This window comes from Stylophora pistillata, chromosome 2 (assembly GCF_964205215.1).
Source record: "Stylophora pistillata chromosome 2, jaStyPist1.2, whole genome shotgun sequence".
NCBI lineage: Eukaryota > Metazoa > Cnidaria > Anthozoa > Scleractinia > Pocilloporidae > Stylophora > Stylophora pistillata.
Window position 1 is genome coordinate 32,581,815 of NC_142520.1, and position 21,658 is coordinate 32,603,472.

A 21,658-nucleotide genomic window follows, 5' to 3' on the forward strand; every position below is an offset into this window, starting at 1 on the left:
TATGATGGCACCAGCTGCCTTAAGTGCTGCTCTTACAGGTTTTCTTGAAAACAAGTTGGGTGCAAGAGTATCAAAAGCTTTTTCATTTAAGCAAATTCAGATCAACAATGGTGTAATTCACATCAAAAGCTACCAAAATGTTTCTCGAAGGAACAGTAACACAGTTGAAGTGGATGAGTTGGGGTTTCTTGAGGGTTAAGTTGTATGTTAAGTTGTTTGTACAGTGTCCAAATACTTTATTTTGTACGAATGCATGTAGTTGCAAAACTAATTATTACTATGGAATTGCTGACTGCTGTTTACAGCCTGCTACTGATATCATTTTCTCTCGGGACACATCTACCAACTGTAACCTGAGGCACCTTATTCCAGTTAGGAGAGAAGGCTGTAGTAATCTAGTCTTCCCCATAAAAAGTGTCAAGGCATTGTGTGTTTTAGTGGACAGCCAACATGGGAATGGCATGTTTCTCTGCCAGCTGCCCAACAGATATGAATGAGAAGGACTAATGAGGGTGTACTTCCTTATAACACCTGTTCTTATTTCATCTGTTTAAAATAATGCAATTCATAGGTGTAAAATGCGTAAGAACTTACTGCAAATCCAGTGATTTGTATAAACCTTCATATATTAAAATTCTTAAAATGTTGGTTTTATGTCTTGTTTTTCTGTAAACCAAGGCAGAGCCCCCATAATTATTTTGTCTGTGCCTTCATTTTGGGTGTAATATCAAGTTTCAGAGGAGCACTACCTCTCAGTTTGAGATTGATCAGTAGCTCATCAACCCAGTCCTTATGAAAAATGATGAAGTGGTTCTTAAAAAATTGTGTAGACAACATTGTAGGTAGTTTTGTGTGCTGAAGCATTAAGTATATCAGTTGTATAACATTTATTTCTTTCCCTATTTTTTTGTTGCTCCAAGGAAACAATTTAAATACGAGCTTTCCTAGAAATGTGCTGTACTGAAGTATAACTTTATCAATCAGTACCTTTCCATTTATTTATAAATACATGACTCAAATAGAAAGTAGGGTGAAAGTATACTTAAGTGTCGAAAAGACTTTCAGACTTGATGGAAATGTCTTTTTCAAGTTGAAAAGTATACTTAACATATCCCCATCTAAAAATGTACTTGACATTTTTTACCCTGGTCCCAGAGGCTTTACTTACTCTTTCGTCTCTGTGGTTTTACGAGCCGCGAAGCGGCGAGAAAATTTGACGAGCCGCGAAGCGGTGAGAAGTAAGCGAAAGCCTCTGGTTGGAGACGGTTAATTTACTGATCTCACCGCGCCAATCAAATTAAAGATTTCACAAATTTGTTCTGGCTCATTGATTGGTCAATTTTTCACCTCGCCTGTGATTGGTTTAAAAGAGTTTGTCATAGGGGTGAGGGGTTAGGGAGTTTTTACTTCCATTTGACTTTTGACCAGGGTAGGGATGGGTTTTTTTTTTTCAAGTTTGTCACTCTGAGCCAACATTTGTTGTATTTTCAAGTATTCTGCATTTTCTAAAATTTCTTCATGAATCAATTCGTTTCGGAGGCTGTTTTCGGAGAGATAGTGTCTATAGCTCTCGAATACCGCTTTGAGAACATCCAAGCCCTGTCAGAAGAGCAAAAGAAAGCACTTCACGGCCTCATTAACAGGAAAGACGTCTTCGCCATATTGCCAACAGGACATGGAAAGTCATTGATTTTTCAGCTTCTGCCTGATCTTTGCCGTCAGTTGTCAGTAAGAGGATATTCTTATCCAACGAATCCAATAATTATGGTCATTTGTCCTCTTAAATCATTGATAGAATCGCACATTCGCTAACTACAAAGCTATGGTCTAACAGCGGCGGCTGTGAGCGGCGACGAAGTCAATGATGATGCCATTCTTCGAGGAGAGTATTCTTTTGTGTTTGGCAGTCCCGAAAGCTTTCTTCAAAATGAGAAGTGGAGGCAGATGCTGCTTAGCAAAGACTACCAAAGCAGACTGTTAACGTTTGTTACAGACGAAGCCCACGTCGTACCGAAATGGTAGGTACACTATAAAACTTAGTCTTGTCATTTCTGGTATATATGTTGATGGAACACGGGTGAATATTTCATGAGATATTTGTGTTATTTTTGTATACAACGAGTGTTTGAATGAATACCTGAACTATTAATAATTATGATTACATTCACGAATGCGCAAATGCAAATCCATCATAGTGCTGCCTTGCTTCATTTCACAAAATTCTCTAAAACTTCCTATAACATTTAACTTGTTTCAGGGGATTTGACAAAGCACAGAAAGCTGCCTTTAGGAAATGCTTTTCAAGAATTGGCGAATTGCGATCCCTTGGACCTAATGGTACTCCAATGCTATCTTTGACTGCGACAGCAAAGCTAGAAACTCAAACTGCTGTTATAAATGCACTTGCCTTGAGAGATGACTTTGAACTGATCTATGTAAGTCCATACAGGGCAAACATATACCTTACAAAGTTGATTGTTTCTACTAAGATTTGGAAAACCTTTGCATGGCTGATTGAAAGGCTAAGAGATCAAAAAAATGCACTAGAGAGGACAATTATCTATTGCAAGTCCATCAAGGATTGTGGGCAGTTATTTCAGTTGTTTAAATCAGAGCTTGGTGATGAAAGTTATTTCCCTCCTGGTTGTGAAAAAGAGTCCACAAATTTATTATTTGGAATGTTTCACCACAATACACTGGCTAAACAAAAGGAGAGAATTTTGAACTCTTTATATGAAAAAGATGGAGTGTGCAGAGTTGTTTTGCCACAAATGCATTGGGTATGGGCGTCAACTTCCCCAATGTAAGGACGGTGATCAATTATGGACCTCCAAGAGAAGTAGAAGAATTTGTTCAGCAAATTGGAAGAGCAGGACGAGATGGCCAACCTGCTCTTGCTGTCCTACTTTATAATGGACACCATTTAAAGAAATGCGAGGATGCCATTTTGAGTTATTGTGACAATACTAAAACTTGTTTGAGAAAACAAATTGCATCAGAATTTCAACAAATTAATGAATTGACATTTGAATGTGGGTCTCATAAGTGTTGTGTTAACTGTCACAGTGATTGCAACTGCGAAGAGAAATGCCCAATACCAATTCCATCATTTGTCAAAACAAATGGCACTGCAAGGCAAGATAGAAAGAAGAGGACTGTCTCAAAAGAGGACAGGAAGCTCTTGCAAGATCTCCTCATAGAAGAAATGCAAGCTGAGCAAAAAGGGCTCTGTACCTACCTTAACCCAGAATGTACAGCTGGTTTTAGCAAGTCTCTGGTGAAAGCTGTCCTTGAACACTGTAAATACATCTTTACTCTCGATGACATTGTAACTTATCTACCTGTGCTAAAGAAGTCCCATGCAGTTGTTATCCTACAAATGTTTGCAGAAATCTTTGAGGATGTAAGCTTTCAAGAAATTGACTTAGTACAGCAAGTGGAGCCAGACGTGCCTCAGGAAAGGTATGACCTTACATATGGAAAAACCTTTGATGAATCCCAGTCTAGTGGTACATCCGCAGGAGAGGAGAACTCAAATTGAAGATAGTACATTGCATTTACTATGAACAATATTATAATTAGTCAAACTAGACAAAAGCTCTACTTTCAACTTAGTTTATCATATTGTATAGAGTAGTAAAGTGATGAAATCATAAAATAAAACTTTGAGAATTTTCAAAATCTGCTTGCATATTCTGAAAGGGCATCATGTTCGATTTCCTGAAACAATTCAAGAATTTCGGACAAAAATCTTTTTGTGACGTCACACTTTACCACTCTATTGCTGTTTTTCACAGGCATGACATAACTACAAGTATTTTGCATATATCTCATTTCTATTATGCTTTCCACGCGGTAGAATATATTTTTCAGATGGAATTTAACTGTATAGAGAGAAGAGTATGATGCAAAACAACTATTGTTGATGTGATTCAAAATTGTCGGTGATATGGTCTTGTCTCATGAGGACAAAAAGATTCCAACCAAATAGCAATTAAATTAAAAAAACAAAACAAGACAAAAACAAAACAGCAAAACAATAACAACAACAATTAGTTTGAAGTTGTTGTTTTTTATTTTAAGCCATGTTTAAAACACATGACATACTGACCATTAGACTTTAGGATAAAGTTCTGTTAAAACATTAAGTATAGCTAGTTTTGTCTCTATAGACCCATGATGTTTAAGTTTTGTTATTTAACTAGACTGATTCAAGAGTTACAGTTTTACTTCTTTGAACTTGGGGGTACTCAACTACCCACGTATTTTTTGTCAACATGAGAGTGTCTTGACAATATAACAAAACCTTTTTAACTGTTAGAATATTATTCTTGTTGTACAGACAAAAGGGGCTTATAAACTATTACACAGTAACTATGCAGGTTGTAATGCATTCACATGTGGCAATAAATCTTTTCTGTAAACCTACCTATATAGAATTATGCAATAACAAATAATGTTCAACCATAAAAACATTCACAAGCAACCAGAACATTAATGCAAAACTCACGCTATTCATTTAATTTAATGCATTTGGAAGTTTTTGGTGTTTTAGCTGTTAAAGTTATACTGGTCTTGCTGAAGTAACCTCACCATAAACAAGTGCAATTCAATGAATGTCTATGCCTTTGGTATAAAAATACAAGGTCTTCATTAAATTATTTAAATAATTCCTTTGTTAAAGGTTGAAGAAAATCTACAGCTTTTGAAAACAATACTGAGGAAAAATCATCAAAAATCTTTAATCTGTTCAGCTTGCTCTTCAATTTCCTCTTTTGGACCACTGCTTCTTGTGCTCATTAATCCATTTGTTGAGTGTTTTGTAATTAAGGTTGTTCACCAGCGTTTTCTTAAATTCGGGAAAACATTGATAATGCCTGTGTTCCTCAGGCCTCCACTGGAACACCCTTCCTTTACTGTGGAGCTCATTAACAATGAGCTCAAAATCATTTTGAGATCGAGTGACTGTGTGCTTTCCAGATGATCTCTTGCACAAAAGTTCATTATCAACTGTTCTCAATAGTTCTTCCACAGGTTTTACAGCATTACTACTTCTAGCAGCACATTCAGGGGTGAGGTTAACTCCAAGGTTGGCAAGCATCTCTTTGTGCAGGTGAACAATATGTTCCATTCGTAAATCCAAGGATATGTTCTTTCCTTTTCCTCCTTTATTATTTATGGTCCTGTTCCACACAAGGGAGTGAGCCTTTCTTGGAGACAGCATGGCATTGACATTTGCCAATAGCTGTAAAGCAGCCACTGCATACTTTGTATGGTTGTAGCACTTGTATATCAACATTAAAAACTTCCAGCACCGTAATGTTCTCTCACCATCTCCTTCCCTAACCGAATCATCAAAATTGTGAAGCAGTAATCCCAAACCCAATCGTGCACAAGCATAGTTGTAGATGCAGTCGTCTTTCTCTCTTATTGACTTGGAATCGTGTATTTCTGTTGTCTTTAATTCTGTTGGCTGTTCAAATTCAGGATGCTCTTTTTTTTCATGGCGATCAAGGCACTTCTTGTACACGTATGACTTGTTGCAGCATCGACACAAATACACTTTTTTCTGACGAGGTTGATTGGCTTGATGGACTTCTTGAAGTAGTTGGTCCAGCTCCTCTTTTTGCTTTGTCATAATGAATCTTTCCAGCATTTCTTTCATTTGCTTGTGCAGCCATATAATTCGAACTTCCTTTGTCGCATTTTCAACATAATTGGGGATGGTTATGTTGCAATTTAAGGATTCCATGTTGAAATGAGACATGATACCAGCCACAACAAATGCTTCTGTCTCAACTTTAACATAATCTTTACAGTAGTTAAAATTGTCAAGGACATTTGTTGTTTTTGCATTGATGTTATTGGTGACATTCATGTTCGAGCACATGCTGCCCACATCGTTGGCAGAGCCTGGATGATATAGTATATCATACATTATCTGGAACATAAAATTAATAAACATTGCCTTTAGCAGTAAAATGAAACCTTCATTTGTCTACTTGAAATTAAATATAACTTAAATATAACTACGAAATGAATACAATACTTTTACAAAATTATGGAAAAAAATAAATTTTACTTTTTCAAAATGTAAATTTTAATAGAAGCAAGTTTTTGGTTAATATTTAACCGGCAAACATTCGAGGGAATTTGATAAATACTATTAGAGCATGAGTACTCCAGAAGCCTTGAAGGCCATAACTTTCATGGCAGAGTTTGATTTCTATGTACCTGATACACAAGTCTGATGGCATGCCAGTCTTCTACTTTAGGGATAAGGCCCTCCAGTCTTTCAAACTCTGAATCACCGTCACTTCTGGCATACACAGAATTTCGGGCTCTTTCATCTGTGAGCTGGTCACCACCGAAGAAAATTTTCTCTGCGACCTCAGTTGCTAGGATGGTATCCCCATCTTCTGTGAGTTTTTCTTGTAATGTTACAGGAAGGAATTTTTCATGGATGGTTTGGATGATGTCAATCATTTCATCATTCAAGTTTTCATTCTTGAAAACAATACCAAGAGGTTCCTGAAATTCAATCAAATCAATCAACAATTTTGCTATACACAGTTGAGGGACTTTGGGTGTATTTATAAGAATATCGGAAGGGACTTTTGAAAAAAGATTGCATTACAGTAGATTTAATATCATATTTAACAAAATTTACTATACATTTTACTATTAACTTCTGATTAGACAAGAGCAAACGGTGATATCACAGTAGCATGTTACCTTTACATGATAAATGCAGTATCTGCAGCAGATACTGCATTTATCATATCAAGTTTCCAGTCTTTTTGATCCCAAAGCACTACCTTGAAAGAATTACAGCTATTTTATTGAATGGTTGTTTTATTTCCTTTTTACTTAGTTTATCCATTTATTTTTTGGTCTTATTTTATTGAACATTAATTCCCACATCTGTCTATCACCTCTCCCTGACAAACTTACAAGAGCTAAATATTACATTATGTACCTGAGTTGACTTTGTTTTTGCTTCTTTTGAGTACTGGTGAGGAATGTGGTTGATCTGGACATCTTTGAAACATTTCAGTGCAGGTAACTTTTCAATGCCAATTCGTGCACATAAGGGAATTAAGTCATGCAGAAATTTCTCATTATCAATTGATGATGGTAAAAACTCAATATTTTCCATTTCGAGGATATCTTTAATGGGCATATCATCCGGTAGGTCCAACCTAGTGATACGATCTTGAACAGCATTCATTGCAAACCAATGAATGCTTTTGTTCTTGTTTTCAGAGCTCATGTGTTTTACCTTTGCATACAAGTCAATATTGTCACCTATGATCTGATAACTCTTTGGCTTCTGACTTTCATGGATCTTTAGTACTTTATCAATCATAGATGTATCAATGTCACCATAGTTCAGGTCAGGGAACTCCTTCTCAATAAGTTCAAACATGTTATATATTGAGGTTTCAACACAGCCTTGCCTCATTAAGATTTCTTTCATATTGTCCTTGCCATCATTTACCATATCGATTTCAAGTTCCACATGCATGTTATTGTGATGAAGAGGATTATTATTGACACTGCTTGGTAAGTCAATGTCCATAGACATTGAAAGGGCTGGAAAGCACAAATTGAGGTCACTGACATCAGTGGTAACAAATCCCTGTGGTATACATTCCTCTGGCTTGTGGCAGTGCTTTCTTGCCTCTAATAATGCCTTTTTTTATGTAAGCATGTCTCTCTAGATTTTCTTTCCAGTCTTTCAATTCTCTCCCAGATAACAGACCCATTTCATCCAGTTTGCTTAAAGTGCTAGAATGGCTAGCAGAGACATCCCACCTGTTGCTTCTGAGGAAACCCTGTTCAAAAGAAGTCATAATTATTAATACGATACTAATTAATTGCAGTCTTACTTAAGTCCAACTTAAGTAAAACCTTGCTTCATGAAGTTTTTTGGATAATTCAAGTCCAAATTTACTTTCATTTGAAATTAATAATAAAATTGTATTAATAATAATACTCATCAGTAACACTAGAGTGCAAACACTAAAACTGTTCAACAATTTGCACTATATTGTAGAAAATCATGCTGATGAAAAATACTTTATCAATTATTTAGTACTATGTTGCACACTTTTTAAGTGCTTGTGCTCTAAGAGAGAAAATAATGAAAACAACAACAACAACAAATGCAAAATTAATCTCATCAGCTAAAAACCAGCCTAGTCCCCAGGTTTATCCTGTTCCTCAATATTTTATTCTTTCACAGTCCCAGTGCTTCACGTGCTTCTCAGATAGGAATGCCCTAGGACTAGGCTGAGCTAACACTATATGTGACTTTGTAATTTATGTTGCACCTGCTTTTTAGCACCACTGTGCCAGAGGACCCCAACTGAATATCTGTAAGCATGAGCTGACATGCTTTGGCACCTGTGCTTCAAAAGGACTGAAGCAGCCATTGTCATTGCAGGTGCAGAGGACTTAACTTTTTTCTGTTTTTCAACACCCATAGCTGACTTAAGAAATGTGTGGAACACCGGTGTACGAAGTTGAAGCTCCTCTTCAAATTCCTTATCTGAAAACTTCATCAAACTATTGGGATCACATTTTCTCAGCATGGAGGGTTGTTTTGTACTGCAGATATTCTGGCATTCTTGGTCAATTTCCTTTTCAATTTTCTTGGCCAGTTCATTTTTTAGCTGGATTTTGCTCCAAATAGCATTTGCTGCATAATTGTATGAGCTGTCAGCCAGTTGTCGAATAATTTTAGCATCTGTAGCATCTTTGATAACTTTGATTACTTTCTTTGAAGGGTAGCTTAAATGGACCTGAAAAAAAAAATGGAATAGCTCATACTTAAAAAGGCAGAAATTAAAGACACTAAAAAAATCTATTTTGGCCTCCGTGAATAGTAATTTGGTCTTTTAAATGTAAGCTATCCCAATTAAAAAATTCCATTGCGTTTACCAAGAAGAAGGAAAATTTTAAAGAATACTACACCTAACCAGGAGCCCATTACTAATGGCTCCTGACTTAACTTGACAACGAGAATATTTCTCACCTCTGTTTTGCAAGTGTCAAGAATTGGTCCCTCTTCAATTCGCGTTACTCCTTCTATCGTTTCATGACTATTACTGGCAAAGTCATCCGTTTTTGGAAGTAATATTCTTCGAGCACTCGGTATACAATTCTTCTTGGACTCATTTGCAGGACCGAGCGGTTTTGGCCTCTTCTGACGTTCTACTGAAGCAGGAGAATTTCGGTTACATCGCTTTTGTCGGCCTTCGCCACCTTGAACACCTTTAGTAAGTTGTTCTTCGATGGAAGTTTTATGTTTGCCTCTAAAAGCTTCAATCTGTTTGCTCTGAAGCAGTACTTTCTCAACCTTCAAGAATTCTCGATAGCAACTTTGACAAAAATATTCTGAAAGGCTGTCGTGAGGCTGAACCTCCGCATCAAGAACGTCAGACAGTCGTTTGAGCAGATTTTCGTTACGCGATTTCGGTCCAAAAAGATGGATTCTTGGTCTTCCGCAAGCGATATTACTTCTGCAATGACGGCATATTTTCGATGGATGAGACCTAGCACTTTTTGAAGGAGTAGTATTATTTTGAATCGTATTTGACATTCGTCCGAGGATGTAAACACTGATCTGTCACATTCCTATGCAGCAGGTGTGTGTGTAATAACAAAACTGTGCTATCCCCCCTAAAGTAGTCTTAATGTTTAGACCTCCCCTCCCTAAGCATAAAGAAAGTCACCGGGGAAACTCTGTTTTGATTGGCTATTTGCTAACGGGATTAATTCTGTTTGATTGACAGGTTATTTTGCATGGAAGTGAGTTTCTAACCGTCTCCAACCAGAGGCTTTCGCTTACTTCTCACCGCTTCGCGGCTCGTCAAATTTTCTCGCCGCTTCGCGGCTCGTAAAACCACAGAGACGAAAGAGTAAGTAAAGCCTCTGGGACCAGGGTAGACATTTTTAGGTATTCGTTCATGAATGAACGAATCAGATCTCACATTTGTAATGAGATCTTTGGGAAATAAGTTACCGTGTCAACCAATCAGATTTGGGTTTATAATATGAACCTTACTCTTCAGGAACTATGTTCCTCAACAAACCAATGAAATGAAAGAATATATGCCATGTTGTTGCTAAACTAAGATTTGTCTGTTAATTTAAGTCATCACCAACATCATTTGTCTGTCTTAAGTCAACACTAGATAAATCAGATAACAATAGATGGGGCATTTTGCTAAAGTGCAGTAATGTTTCACGTCAAACTGGATGCTATCCTTTAGTAAAACACATTCTTCTTTGAGGTTTTATTATTTTTATTTAGCCCTCGATGAGTACAAGCTTTTCGTAAAGCTTTGTCACAGTTGTAATTTTACAGTAAGAATTAGTTCCATTCATTGTCTTTCGCATACCATAGAAATATTTTGAATACACTGTGGTTAACACAGCAATGGAAACGCATCTCATTGCATAACATTCTACAGAAATCGTTGATAGAAAATGCCACCAACAGTTTTGCTGCGCTTTTATTTCTGTGCCCAAAGCCGAATATTAAGAAAGTGATCAAATGACCATTAACTTTAGTAATGACTGGCAAGTCATCTTTGGTTAACGTGCAAATGATCGTGACTGCGTGATAAAATTTCTCAACCTTATTTTTGTAAACAACACCTTCTCACAACATGATTTTACCACAGGTGGCCTAAGCTCTCTTTAAGAACCACAAAAGGAACACAATTTGCATATTTATAAGGAGTTGTATGGGATTTTCTACAAGATATCCATAGAGGTAGTTAAAAGTCAAAATATTAAATAAAAGTGGCTTACCTTATTCCATACGTGTGTTGTTTGCTCCTGCCCTTGCAGGAATGCAGTATACTTTTAAACAATTAGAAAAGTATACTTTAATTGTACTTAAAGTACAACACTTTTGGTCACGTAAAAAGGTTACTTTAAGGCCCGGTTCAAACGTCGAACTTTACATGTGCCGAACCTAATAGCAATTCGGGTCGACTCGAATAATTAGGTTCGGCAGTTGATTCAAACGTCGAACCTAAATATGTCGAACTTAATTGAGAAACTGAACATGACTCTACTGCGGTCAGCGGTTATTGCTTACCAAAATGGCGGAAAAAAGTGGCAAATACAAATGCTGGAAATGAAGAGCTTGTTTTTCTTGCAAATGCGATCAAGGAGGGTAGAAAAAGGCGACTTAAGATGCAGTTGGCATTAAACAACCTTGCTGCCAGGAGAAGACGAGTTTTGAATTGGGCTTGCCTTGTATTATTGCTTATTTCCCATAGGAACGTCACAGTTCCTCGTCCAGTTCGTTCGTGTCATCGGCTAAAAAGAAATTCTGGCTGATGGCAAAATGTTTGCAACATCTATTCAGACGCAAGATTCAAAAAAACCTTCAGAGTATCTAGGGGGACATTTAATTTCATCCTGAGACGTATTGAACCCTTCCTTATTCGGCAAACTGTGACGGTAGAACCGATATCACCAGCGCTGAGGCTTGCTATTTGTCTGTATAGACTAAGCCGAGGAGATTATTTCTATACCATCGCCGAAATGTCTGGACTAGGCGTCTCCACAATTTCCTCAATTTGTCAGGAAGTCTGTCAAGTCTTGGTGGACCATTTATGGAACGAGAATGTGTCAAGTCACATGCCCCAAACTGAAGAAGAGTTTAAACAAAAAATTCTTGACATGGAAGAATTCTGGCAATTTCCATGCTGTTGGACAGCATCGGATGGCTGCCATATTCCTATGAAATGCCCGCCTGGAGGACTTCAGTCATGCAAAGAGTACCATAACTTTAAAAATTTCTATTCCATTGTACTGATGGCAATGGTAGACTCACATTACAGATTTGTGTGGGGTAGCTGCAAGTTTCCAGGAAATTCTCACGACGCAGTTATTTTTAGATCAACCGACCTTTGGACCCGTATCCAAGAAGGCCTCATTCCAGTAATTGGAAAAACTGTAGGAGATGTTACTGTTCCACCACTTGTAGTGGGGGACTCTGCATTCCCTCTACGAACATGGTTGATGAAACCATATACTAATGCAATTCTGACCCCCAAGCAACGTTACTTTAATTACCGCTTAAGCAGAGCTCGCATGGTTACAGAGGGTGCTTATGGGCAGCTCAAGGGTAGGTGGAGGGTCCTACTCCGAAAGAGTGAAAGCAGTCAAGATAATGTCCGCTTAACAACATTGGCATGTATGGTTCTCCACAATATATGCATTGCACGAGGAGATGCCATTTCAAAAAAGCTTGATTTGAGTTTGGATGCAAATGGTCAAAGAGAAATCATGAGGAAATAAGAAAACTGTTGCAGATGAGAAATTGTTCAAGCATCAGAGATGTCACTGGAGGCAAAAAAAGTAAGGAATGCACTATGTGAAAAACTATGGCTTGAGAAGGAAACTGGCAAAGTCTGTTAATTCAGTACTGATACATTTACTATTTTCACCAAATTATTTTCATATGATTGTATCAAGTGCAAGATTTAATTAGCCTGCACAGAATATCATGGTTTTTTTGTTACGAAATTAGTCACTAAGAAACCATTTCAAAATTGTACAACTGTTTCACTAACTCAAAAACTAAGTTGTATCCAGCTTGATCTGATTTTATCCTTCAAATATTTTATTTCAACAAAACAACAGATCTTTCTTATACTAAGATAACATTCTCTTCCCCTTTCGATACAAGTGTAACCATTTTTTTTATTCAGTTAACCAGTTATAAATTTCATACAATTTGTTAAAATCAATGTTTTTTATTTATCTATCTTAGTAACAAGATCTACACATTTAACCATGAGATTATCGTTAACCATCTTTCAGAATACTTCATTCACTGACATACAACGCACTCAGCAATCATTTCCAAGAATACACATAACCTTCTACTTCCTGCTAATCAAGAAAAGAGAAAGATTTATTCAATTAATAATGAATAATAAAAATGATTCAAAATCATTCAACTTTAAATAAAATTGTACTGAAGAAGATGAATATTTCTATCTACATTGTTGGTTTCCCAGTCCCCCCGTTTAAATCGGTATTATCTATCATAACCAGATATGATGAACACTGTTTCATTTCATCATAAATCATTATGCTAGGGGTATCACTCGCTGACCAAACGAGCTCATTGTTGCTGGGATTTAAGAAAAAATAACACAACATCTGGTCAAAGTTCTTTAAGTTAAACAATTAACTACACAACTGACAATGAACACCATAAACAATATTATAATATTGACAAAGAACAAGAAACATCAACATGTATAACACAACATCTTTTTTTTTTTTCTTTTCTTTTTCTTTTTTTTTGTTGTTTTTTTTGCTTTTTACTTAAAGTCTTTGTCATGGATGTGGACTTCCATGGTTCCTCCGTTCAGGTTAAAGACAAACCCTTCTTTGTTGGGACGCTTTCTCTTATTGAGACACTCCCGTTTGTAGTGTCCCACCTTCCCACAATTGTAGCAACGAACTACAAAAGAAAAGAATAAATACTAAAATCTTGAAATTTATAAAAAACAACCAACTTATACATACCCTTTCTACGTCTTTCAGTCACTTCGTCATTGTGCAAACTCGTTCTCCTCTCATCTCTTGAGTCATCACGATTTCTTTTTCTTCCTCTGTTAATTCTTTCGTCATGCCTCCTGCTTTCTTCCTCTCTTCTTCTTTCTTCTTCCTGTTTTTGCTTTCTTCTTAATTCTTTTTCCTTTCGCTTTTCCCTCTCACTCTCCATTCCTTCACTGTTTCTTTTTTTCGTTGTTGTTGTTGCTGTTTAATACATGTCTGGCTGCCTTGCAGGCTATACATTCAATCTGATCAGCAGCACTGACAGAGACACCACATGAAAGTCAGCCATGTTCAGTAAAAAAGAACTGTTAATGATAATACTAGGTTGTTTATAGTTAGATCTTGTGTTTTCCGTTGGTTATATTGTGGTAGAGCATATGTGGTCTATGTGCAGTGAAATTGATTTTGATGTTAATTTGATGGTGGCAATTTTGTTGTTATAAGTTATTTTGGGTCCCACATTTTAAGTATTGGAATAATTGGATAAACTTTGCATTATTCCCTTTATATGGGTGCCCACTAAGATCTTCAATCTTGGAGAAAAATGTTGAGCCACTTCACAAAAATTACTGCTTGTTGAGGGTACCAAAGGAAAAGTTTCATCCCCTCTTCGATTTCATTGTTGTCAAGATCAAATTTTTTCTTCACAGTGTCATTCCAGTCATAAAACGGTTGTGAGAATTAAGGAAGTGATCAGCAAATAGACATCCCCTTGAATAATTAAAAATTCTCCCAACTAATACTAAAGGAAACAAAGAGACCAGTAAGGAGAACTTGTCCATTGACTATGCAGCTTAAATGGTAAATTGCTTTTAATTGCATTTATGTTCTGAAACAACAATGAAAGATGACTTTCATAAATTTAATATTAATAGAAAAATAAAGTTTAAACATTCAATTTTTATGTACTGCAAATATTGTTGAAAAAAAAAAACATTCAACATATAATTATTTTACTTCTGATATACACACATTTTCCTTGTAGTTTATTCATGTTAAATAAAACTCCTTTGATTGTTATGTATATTTTGCAATTGCCCTACAGCAGATATACCGTATTTTCTCAATTAAAAACCCCGGGCATTTACCTTTTTGAAACATTGTGGACCTAGGGTTTATTTGACCCCCGAAGCTCGCTTGAGCTCTTTATTCATGAAGTTCTGGTTATTTCTTCATAAATTTGTATGGCTTTATAATGGGGCACGGGTAACATTTGTACAGACATAAATTATCTGCACCTTGTTTAACCTCTAATAGATACTTCAGGGGTTTATTTAAAACTCCACCTTGGAGACCACGCATTTACTGAAAGCCCGGCATTTAATCAAAAAACTACGGTACTAAAAAATGTTACTGTATCATCATTTTGCAACATATTGAACTGAAACAAACGTAGAAATAAATTTATCCATATTCAACCATTTTTTTTTAATTCAAAGTGTTCAAAAGAAATCTATTCTTGCAAAAAAGAACTTAAGTTAAAACCAGTAAGAATGCTGTCCAATGCAACACAATAAATAGACCTGAGAAGAACTGTGGTCAAAGTAATAGTTATGAGCACATTATAACTAATAAGCTCTATGTCTACAATGTCTGGTATTTTCCATTGCCATAAAGGAAAGGCAGGACTCGAACTTAACTTTTGAAGTTAATAGTCGAATGGCTAGTACATGGTCAGGATTCACTAGCCAAAAATGCATTTCTACTAGGCAAGTGTACAGCACAATACTATCATTTTTATAGATTAAACAAACACAAAAAAATGTAAAACTGCTGTTGCTATCAAACTGTAATCAATTTATTATACAACTGTACATAAAATTCATTGTATGTGTTCATGCTTGTTCGTTATTCCAATTACCTCGACAACAATAAAACCCAACTGTGCATGTACTGCTGCAGACATTACTTCTTTGTGTGACTTAAGCTTCTAGCTGCAAACAGCAGCTGCTCATTCAAAATGCCTAGTACCCTAGTAGTGTTCTGTATTATAAAACAGTTAATTAGGTGTTCCCAAGTGGTAGGAATGATCATTGAAGGCAATGATCAGTCCATCAATGTAGGCCGTCTGCTCCGTTCTGACTCCTCCAGCCAGCGCCCAACTGCTAGAACTGCAGTATAGTCCTCATGAGAAGGTCCACTGACAGCTATTCTCATCAACTCATCAATAGTAGAAACATTCAAGGTTGACCTCCAGTCAGTCATGATTCTGTTCATGCAAGAGTTTCCCCGCTCGCAGCAAGCAGTCTGGCAAGGAATTACAAGACATAGTTCCACTAAAATTAGCAGGTTTGGATAATCATCTTTGCAAAACATAAATTTGTTCTTCCAGAATTCGCTTTGCCTGAGTTCAAGTTCTGCTCTAACTCGCTGTACATGGAATTTCAGACTCATCCATTCATCAAGACAGTCATGCAGACTGAAGTTGTGCTGCTCTAGAGGTACCTGAAAATGACCATGTAGTGTCTGGATTTCATTTTCGCCATGTAAGAGCAGCCGATGCCTGTCTGTAACTGGCCAACCTCGGTGCTTTGTCAAGACAGCTGCTGCTGAGAATACTGGATCTGTTTCCATCCCTTCAAACCTCTCTTGGATGAATGTCATGGCAGCATTCACCGCAGATGCCTGGATAGCATTAATAGCCTGCCTGTCTGCATCCCTTTGAAGCTCTATGCCCTTAAATGTGTTGCCATCCCCTACTTCCGTAAGGAAAGAGTTTAGTTGCTGACCAGGTCTTTCCTTGAAAGATTCAAGTTTTGCTAAAAGGGCAGTTAAGTTATCTTGAACTCTTGAGATTGTTATTCCATCCTCCTGGAAGCTAAGACTCACTTTGGAAAGTGCATCTACGATGTCAAGTAACAGATGCATGATGGCAACAAATTTGTAGCTTGTGAATTTTTTGCTGTAATTCACAGCCCTTCCTTGCATCTGGTTACTGGCATTCCTTGCTTGTGAGGTATGTTGGAAGTGCAAAACTACAACTTGAAAGTTCTTTGACAAGAGAATATTCAGTGCTCTTTGCATATGTGGTACCCACCTTGTACCGTCTGCTTTGATTGCCTTATATGCTCGCACTTCCATACTCTCAGCTAGTTCTTTAAGCTCACGGACTGCCTTTGCAGAATAATGATAGTGCTTCCAAATACCTTGAAGCATTTCTTTGACATCTTTAAGAACTGGAACATCTGACAAGGTGTCTGCAAATGAAAGTTCCAACCTATGTGCAACGCAGTGTACCTTAATAATGTGAGGAATTTCTTGTTTAAGCAAGCCATAAACACCACTTATTTCTCCAAGCATAACATTTGCTCCATCTGCTCCCAGGGCCACTGTCTTCTCTTTCCAATCCCTACACACCTCTGTCATAGCAGTTTCCACAGCTGCTTTGATTCCAGCTGCTTTGCTGTTTTCACAAGCCTTCAGCCCCACAAATGCATTTTCTATCTCACCTTTAACCAAATGACATACATAAACATCTTCTACCTCACGTACTCCAACATCACATGCACTGTCTGCCATTACACTTATGAACTTTGATGACTGAAGCTTGCTTGAAAGTTCATGCTTTAATTGTCCTGCAATAGCCGTTACAAACGTTTTGCATGCTTTGTCATTAATGTAGGTGTTTCCAAGCTCAACTCCGTGTTTCATTCCAAGTTTGCACAGGTGGGGAAAGCTTGTAAATGGCATTTCCCTCTTTGCAACAAAATAAGCTATATCAAACAATCTTTCCATCTTCTGAGAGACTTCTTTTGACATTGACAACAGTGCGCGTGGTAAAGGAGCTAGCTGTGGATTCTCAGAAACTTTAGCAGCCGCAACACAACGTGTATGACCAGTTGAAGTTTCGTGGCTTCTCACAGATTCTATTTTAAAATTCTGACTGCCAGACACGAAGGTAGAGGATGAGTCACTGCAAGTTGGATTGTCTCTACAAAATTTGCAAAACATCCGGTTTCCTTCTGAGTCGTACGTTAGCCATGTGAAGTCTTTCAACCACGACCGTACGAACTTTCGTTTCGATGAAGATTGAGATGTCGAAGAATCATCAATTGCTCTCTTTGAAGTGGAAGTTGTAGATGTTTGAGATGATTCAGAGGATTTTGATGACGACAGAAATGCCCTGATATCCATACTTAACGAGAGCAATCACGCGTGGCATTTCAAAATGGCGGACAAGCGTTTTTTGATAGCATTGCATCATGGGTATGTGACTTGATCCCATGTTTCCTCGATCAAGCAAGTCAATATGGCGGCGAACGAACACGGACTTGTAACGAAACAAAGAATTATTTTTCGAATATAGAGTTATTTTTCTTTTTTTTATTTCATGCCAGTTGTTGAAATGAAAGAATTTTGAAAATGTTTGAAGACTTAAGTTATTTATAGAGGCGAAAATTAACTAGCCAAGATGGCTAGCAGATGAGAAAATCCACGAGCCAAAACTCAAAATCTACTGGTATTTGGCTAGTAGACCACCGCCAAGTTCGAGCCCTGAAAGGGTTCCCATAAGAACCTTCAGACATGCTTTCCTGGGTGGTTTGTTGTGGCCCTTGAGAACCCTGCAATGATGGGTAAAACCCTGCTTCATGACAGGGAAAGCCCTGATTCCATGATTGGTAAAACCCTGTTTCCATATTGGAGGATGGAGGCACCATACTGGATGATGGAGGCAAGCCTGAATTGGCTCTATGACCAAGCATGAGTTGAAATAACTTCAACTCATGCTCTCGGGACTTTTCCATTTCGTCTTTCAGAAAGCTGATCATCTCTTTTGTGGGGTCATTTCTGACAACTTCAGTGATGAGTTTCATCACTTGGGTGTTGTCAAGTTTATCTTTAGCAAATTTCTCCTTCTTTGGAGACCTTTTTGGTATATACAGGGCATCTTCGTCCCCAGCATTATCAGAAGGGTGGTCATCATGAGAACCTCCAGGGGTACATGGAGAGGACGATGATGATGGCTCTAAAGCACGTTCGGGCTGACAGGAATCCCTTGTTTTAACCACTGCAAACAAGGCATTGAACCAGCTTCCAAACCCATGGTCTTCCTGGTACCTCTTTATTCCTGTTGCAGTTTTCTGAGTTAGTGCAGCTTGTTTACACTGGCTGACACACTTTTTGAACTTGGTCCTCAGCTGGGCAATTGACATGTTGAACTTGTCACCTCTTGCTGATGCCCTGCCTTTCAGCTCATCCAAGATTTTGGCATAAATTGGACTATTTCTCTGATTCTTGGTGTTCGTAAAAATCAGTTTGGTCTTAAACTCATTGCTGTTAACAACAATGTCAATGAAATCATCAAGAACTTTCGGGCACCATTGAGGTCTTCGCCCAGGTCTTTTGCCCTTCCTGGCCTTTCCTTTCTTTACAAATAGTGACAAAGCTTTGTCCACATCTTCATTGTCATCACCCTCTTCACTTGTAACATCATCTTCATCCTCATTTGCGTCAATGTTTTTGCTATAGGACAAACATTCAAACCTAGATATTAGCTTCATCAGCTTATTATAATTATGTTTCATAACCTGGGTTGGTGAAAATTAGACAACCAAATTTTACTATTTGAAACTTCCTACAATCTCCGCTGAGGAAATTATGAATATAATGATGTTAACTGAAATGATCACATGTTTTTCTTCAAAAATGTCTTTTCTCATGACCTTTCAGTAAAAAAGTAAACAAAAAAAGTTTATGACCGAGATATCCATGGCAAACCTTAGCATTTGCTTATTAGCTCAAACTGACCAAACAAGCAAATTTAATTTGAGTGTGTAGCCCATTTAGAACAAAAGAAGGGACATTATCAATACTTAAGCTTACGTACTTTACTTAATTCACGTCCCCTCGGGGCTTTTCAGAGAAATAATATCAGAATGACCTGAGAAGCATACCTTTTCATAGCGGGTGGCTTTGTGGACTTAACATTCAAGCTTGACTCTTGGCTTTTCTGACCCACACTGGTCTCCTCGTGATCATTGCCTTCGGTTTCTTGAAGAATCATTTTCTCTCGAAAACATGACTCGCAGTACGCTACCGAACTGCCTGCTTTCCAACCCGCTACACTTTCATCATTTTCAAATACGGAACACCGCATACAAAAGTAATTCTTACACCTCAGACACGTATATTTCGTGTTCTCGAAGCAAGAGGAACACATATCTTCCGCTCTTCCCGCCATTTTGTTTGAAAAGATCAAAACAAGTCGTATGCGCATGTCAAACATAAGAATCGTGCAGAACTCTGGGTAAAAATTAATTTATTTAATGTATTTGTAATGTATGCATTAGATTCGGCACATGAAACGGTTCGACGTATGAATCAAAGTTGATCTTTTGCCGTTCTATCCAACAAGCCCGGTCGAATAGAACGGCAGGTCGACCCGAATACAAATCTGCCGGACCTAATTGATTCAAACATCGAACTTTACATGTGCCGAACCTAATTATTAGGTTCGGCACATGTAAAGTTCGACGTTTGAACCGGGCCTAAGCATACTTTATGTGAAGTATACCTCAAGTATACTTCACAAAAAGTATACTTGATGTATGCTTCACCTTTTTTGTCAGATTGGTCTGCATGCAAAGTACATACTAATTAAAGTACAGAAAGCCCACTTACTATCTTCCTCCTCATCTGTACCATGATTTCTGTTTGAGTTGTCCGACAGAAGGCCTTTTAACTGGTCAAATACCAAATCATCATCTTCTGCTCTTTAACAGGAAGAAATATTTTGGCAGTTCACCTTATTTTCTCCTGGTTGTTTCTTGGTTACCTCAGGGGAGTTTTCTACTTTTTCCCTCTTTATTTTACTTTTTTCCAGCTGGTGGTTTTTTCGCAATTGTGTCCATGGCATTTTTCATCTTTACCAAAGCGTCTTTGTCTTCAGTAGCAAGGAAAGAAAAATCGGGTTACTTCAAGTAAACATTTAAGGTGGTAAATTGTTTTTTTTGTGATGGATGAAAGGCCTAGATTTCATGTGAATTGTGAAATGGCGTTTTGTTCCTCATGAAATGAAAAGTGATTTTGTCAAAGAGCATGATAAAAAGATGAATCAACTTTTTTTCTCACGAGAATTGCAAATGACTCTTGTTTTTAAATGTTTGCATGTGACCACATGTATAAACGATGGTCAATTTTTTTTCTTCCCACCTAAAAGTTTATACCTGAACAGTAAGCATTTGTAAAGAAGACTGAGTGGCAAATTGTGTGATCATTGCATGACTGTGACTGATTGTCATTGTGGACCCCAGGTCACTCTAATCCATCAGGTAAATTATTTAACACCTTTTACCTTAGAAAATAAACTTTCCCTAACCAAACAAATATGAAATGTCAGATATAATAGTAGCCTCCAACATCCACTTCCAAAACAAAACTCACCTGTGAGATCACAGGGACTTAAAATGCTTCTTCCTCACTTTAGTGGGATTAAATCAGCTGCAGTTTAATTTTTATTCTCTTGACTTTTCTTTAAAATGCCAATTTTTCATGACTCAAACTATAACTCCCTGACCATGTAAGGTCAGGGAGTTCTAGTTCGAGTCATGAAGGTTCGTGTAGGGATTAAAATCAAAAAACAACTTGTGTACCCAACCGTACCAGTAGAACTTACTCATTTCGCTATACTTGACTGAAGGTGCTGTTTTTCTTTTGGTGCTCATATTGTATTTGGAGACAAAAGGAACACTTTTAAAATGTTCACGCAAATGATCTGAATATAAATTACAACCTCTTTCTCAACAACCCACCAAACAACTCCTTTTTGCCTGCCAAAACTGTAAAATATGATGTCCTGTATTCAACCGTATAAGGTATTAACTAGCATCCCGTATGTGTGATCCCACAGTACTGTATGTCAGCAGTAGTTTAACAAATACAAGAAAATGGACAACAAAGCAGACAATGATAAGAGACTAAGATGAAAGCTTTTCCACTCATTGTACTCCTTCAGTTGCCTGTGAAAAGAAACGTAAACCACGCGGGCCTTAAAACCAGTATCTGTCTCAGCCAGGAGCAAAGATATCGTGAACGACTTTAAAGAAGTGGCCAGAGA

General features: G+C 37.4%; 5 protein-coding genes across 7 annotated transcripts in view; 1 reads left to right on the top strand and 4 right to left on the bottom strand.

Moving 5' to 3' along the window:
* The window catches only part of LOC148738388 (uncharacterized), an 88,773-nt gene that overhangs the window by 27,158 nt on the left and 39,957 nt on the right, over positions 1-21,658 (top strand). The window contains exons 3-5 of one of the 3 annotated variants that reach the window (XM_088750923.1): positions 1-2,018; positions 2,258-2,435; positions 3,067-4,428. The exon at positions 1-2,018 is cut by the window's left edge and continues 977 nt beyond it. The exons of 1 other annotated variant lie outside the window; for it this stretch is intronic. In XM_088750923.1, coding sequence (XP_088607049.1) covers positions 1,945-2,018; positions 2,258-2,435; positions 3,067-3,069 — 255 coding nt within the window. In that variant the 5' untranslated portion in view covers positions 1-1,944 and the 3' untranslated portion in view covers positions 3,070-4,428. Of the gene's footprint in view, positions 2,019-2,257; positions 4,429-21,658 lie in introns of those variants that run through there. One more of the 3 variants, XM_088750921.1, reaches the window with a different exon arrangement.
* LOC148738391 (uncharacterized) lies at positions 4,027-7,588 on the bottom strand. Its single transcript, XM_088750915.1, has 3 exons — positions 6,980-7,588; positions 6,235-6,531; positions 4,027-5,941 (listed from the first exon to the last, which is right to left on the bottom strand). The coding sequence occupies exons 1-3, from the start codon at positions 7,586-7,588 to the stop codon at positions 4,763-4,765; spliced, it is 2,085 nt and encodes a 694-aa protein (XP_088607041.1). The 3' UTR covers positions 4,027-4,762.
* LOC148738392 (uncharacterized) lies at positions 7,623-9,967 on the bottom strand. Its single transcript, XM_088750919.1, has 3 exons — positions 9,041-9,967; positions 8,337-8,807; positions 7,623-7,838 (listed from the first exon to the last, which is right to left on the bottom strand). The coding sequence occupies exons 1-3, from the start codon at positions 9,605-9,607 to the stop codon at positions 7,626-7,628; spliced, it is 1,251 nt and encodes a 416-aa protein (XP_088607045.1). The 5' UTR covers positions 9,608-9,967; the 3' UTR covers positions 7,623-7,625.
* On the bottom strand, positions 15,377-17,736 carry LOC148738393 (zinc finger protein 862-like). Its single transcript, XM_088750914.1, has one exon. The coding sequence runs from the start codon at positions 17,734-17,736 to the stop codon at positions 15,649-15,651; it is 2,088 nt and encodes a 695-aa protein (XP_088607040.1). The 3' UTR covers positions 15,377-15,648.
* LOC148738394 (uncharacterized) lies at positions 18,015-19,939 on the bottom strand. Its single transcript, XM_088750918.1, has 2 exons — positions 19,497-19,939; positions 18,015-19,065 (listed from the first exon to the last, which is right to left on the bottom strand). The coding sequence occupies exons 1-2, from the start codon at positions 19,826-19,828 to the stop codon at positions 18,018-18,020; spliced, it is 1,380 nt and encodes a 459-aa protein (XP_088607044.1). The 5' UTR covers positions 19,829-19,939; the 3' UTR covers positions 18,015-18,017.

What these genes read in the sequence shown, in the direction of transcription:
- LOC148738391 (XM_088750915.1), bottom strand. Translation starts at nt 7,588, where the DNA reads ATGTCTATGGACATTGACTTACCAAGCAGTGTCAATAATAATCCTCTT. An exon ending in CAAAAACAAAGTCAACTCAG is followed by an intron (nt 6,532 to 6,979) that starts GTACATAATGTA and finishes ATTGAATTTCAG; the next exon opens with GAACCTCTTGGTATTGTTTT. An exon ending in CCATCAGACTTGTGTATCAG is followed by an intron (nt 5,942 to 6,234) that starts GTACATAGAAAT and finishes TTTATGTTCCAG; the next exon opens with ATAATGTATGATATACTATA.
- LOC148738392 (XM_088750919.1), bottom strand. Translation starts at nt 9,607, where the DNA reads ATGTCAAATACGATTCAAAATAATACTACTCCTTCAAAAAGTGCTAGG. An exon ending in TTGACACTTGCAAAACAGAG is followed by an intron (nt 8,808 to 9,040) that starts GTGAGAAATATT and finishes TTTTTTTTTCAG; the next exon opens with GTCCATTTAAGCTACCCTTC. An exon ending in ACAGTGGTGCTAAAAAGCAG is followed by an intron (nt 7,839 to 8,336) that starts GTGCAACATAAA and finishes TCTTTTGAACAG; the next exon opens with GGTTTCCTCAGAAGCAACAG.
- LOC148738393 (XM_088750914.1), bottom strand. Translation starts at nt 17,736, where the DNA reads ATGGATATCAGGGCATTTCTGTCGTCATCAAAATCCTCTGAATCATCT.
- LOC148738394 (XM_088750918.1), bottom strand. Translation starts at nt 19,828, where the DNA reads ATGTTTGACATGCGCATACGACTTGTTTTGATCTTTTCAAACAAAATG. An exon ending in AAGCCACCCGCTATGAAAAG is followed by an intron (nt 19,066 to 19,496) that starts GTATGCTTCTCA and finishes TTTGTCCTATAG; the next exon opens with CAAAAACATTGACGCAAATG.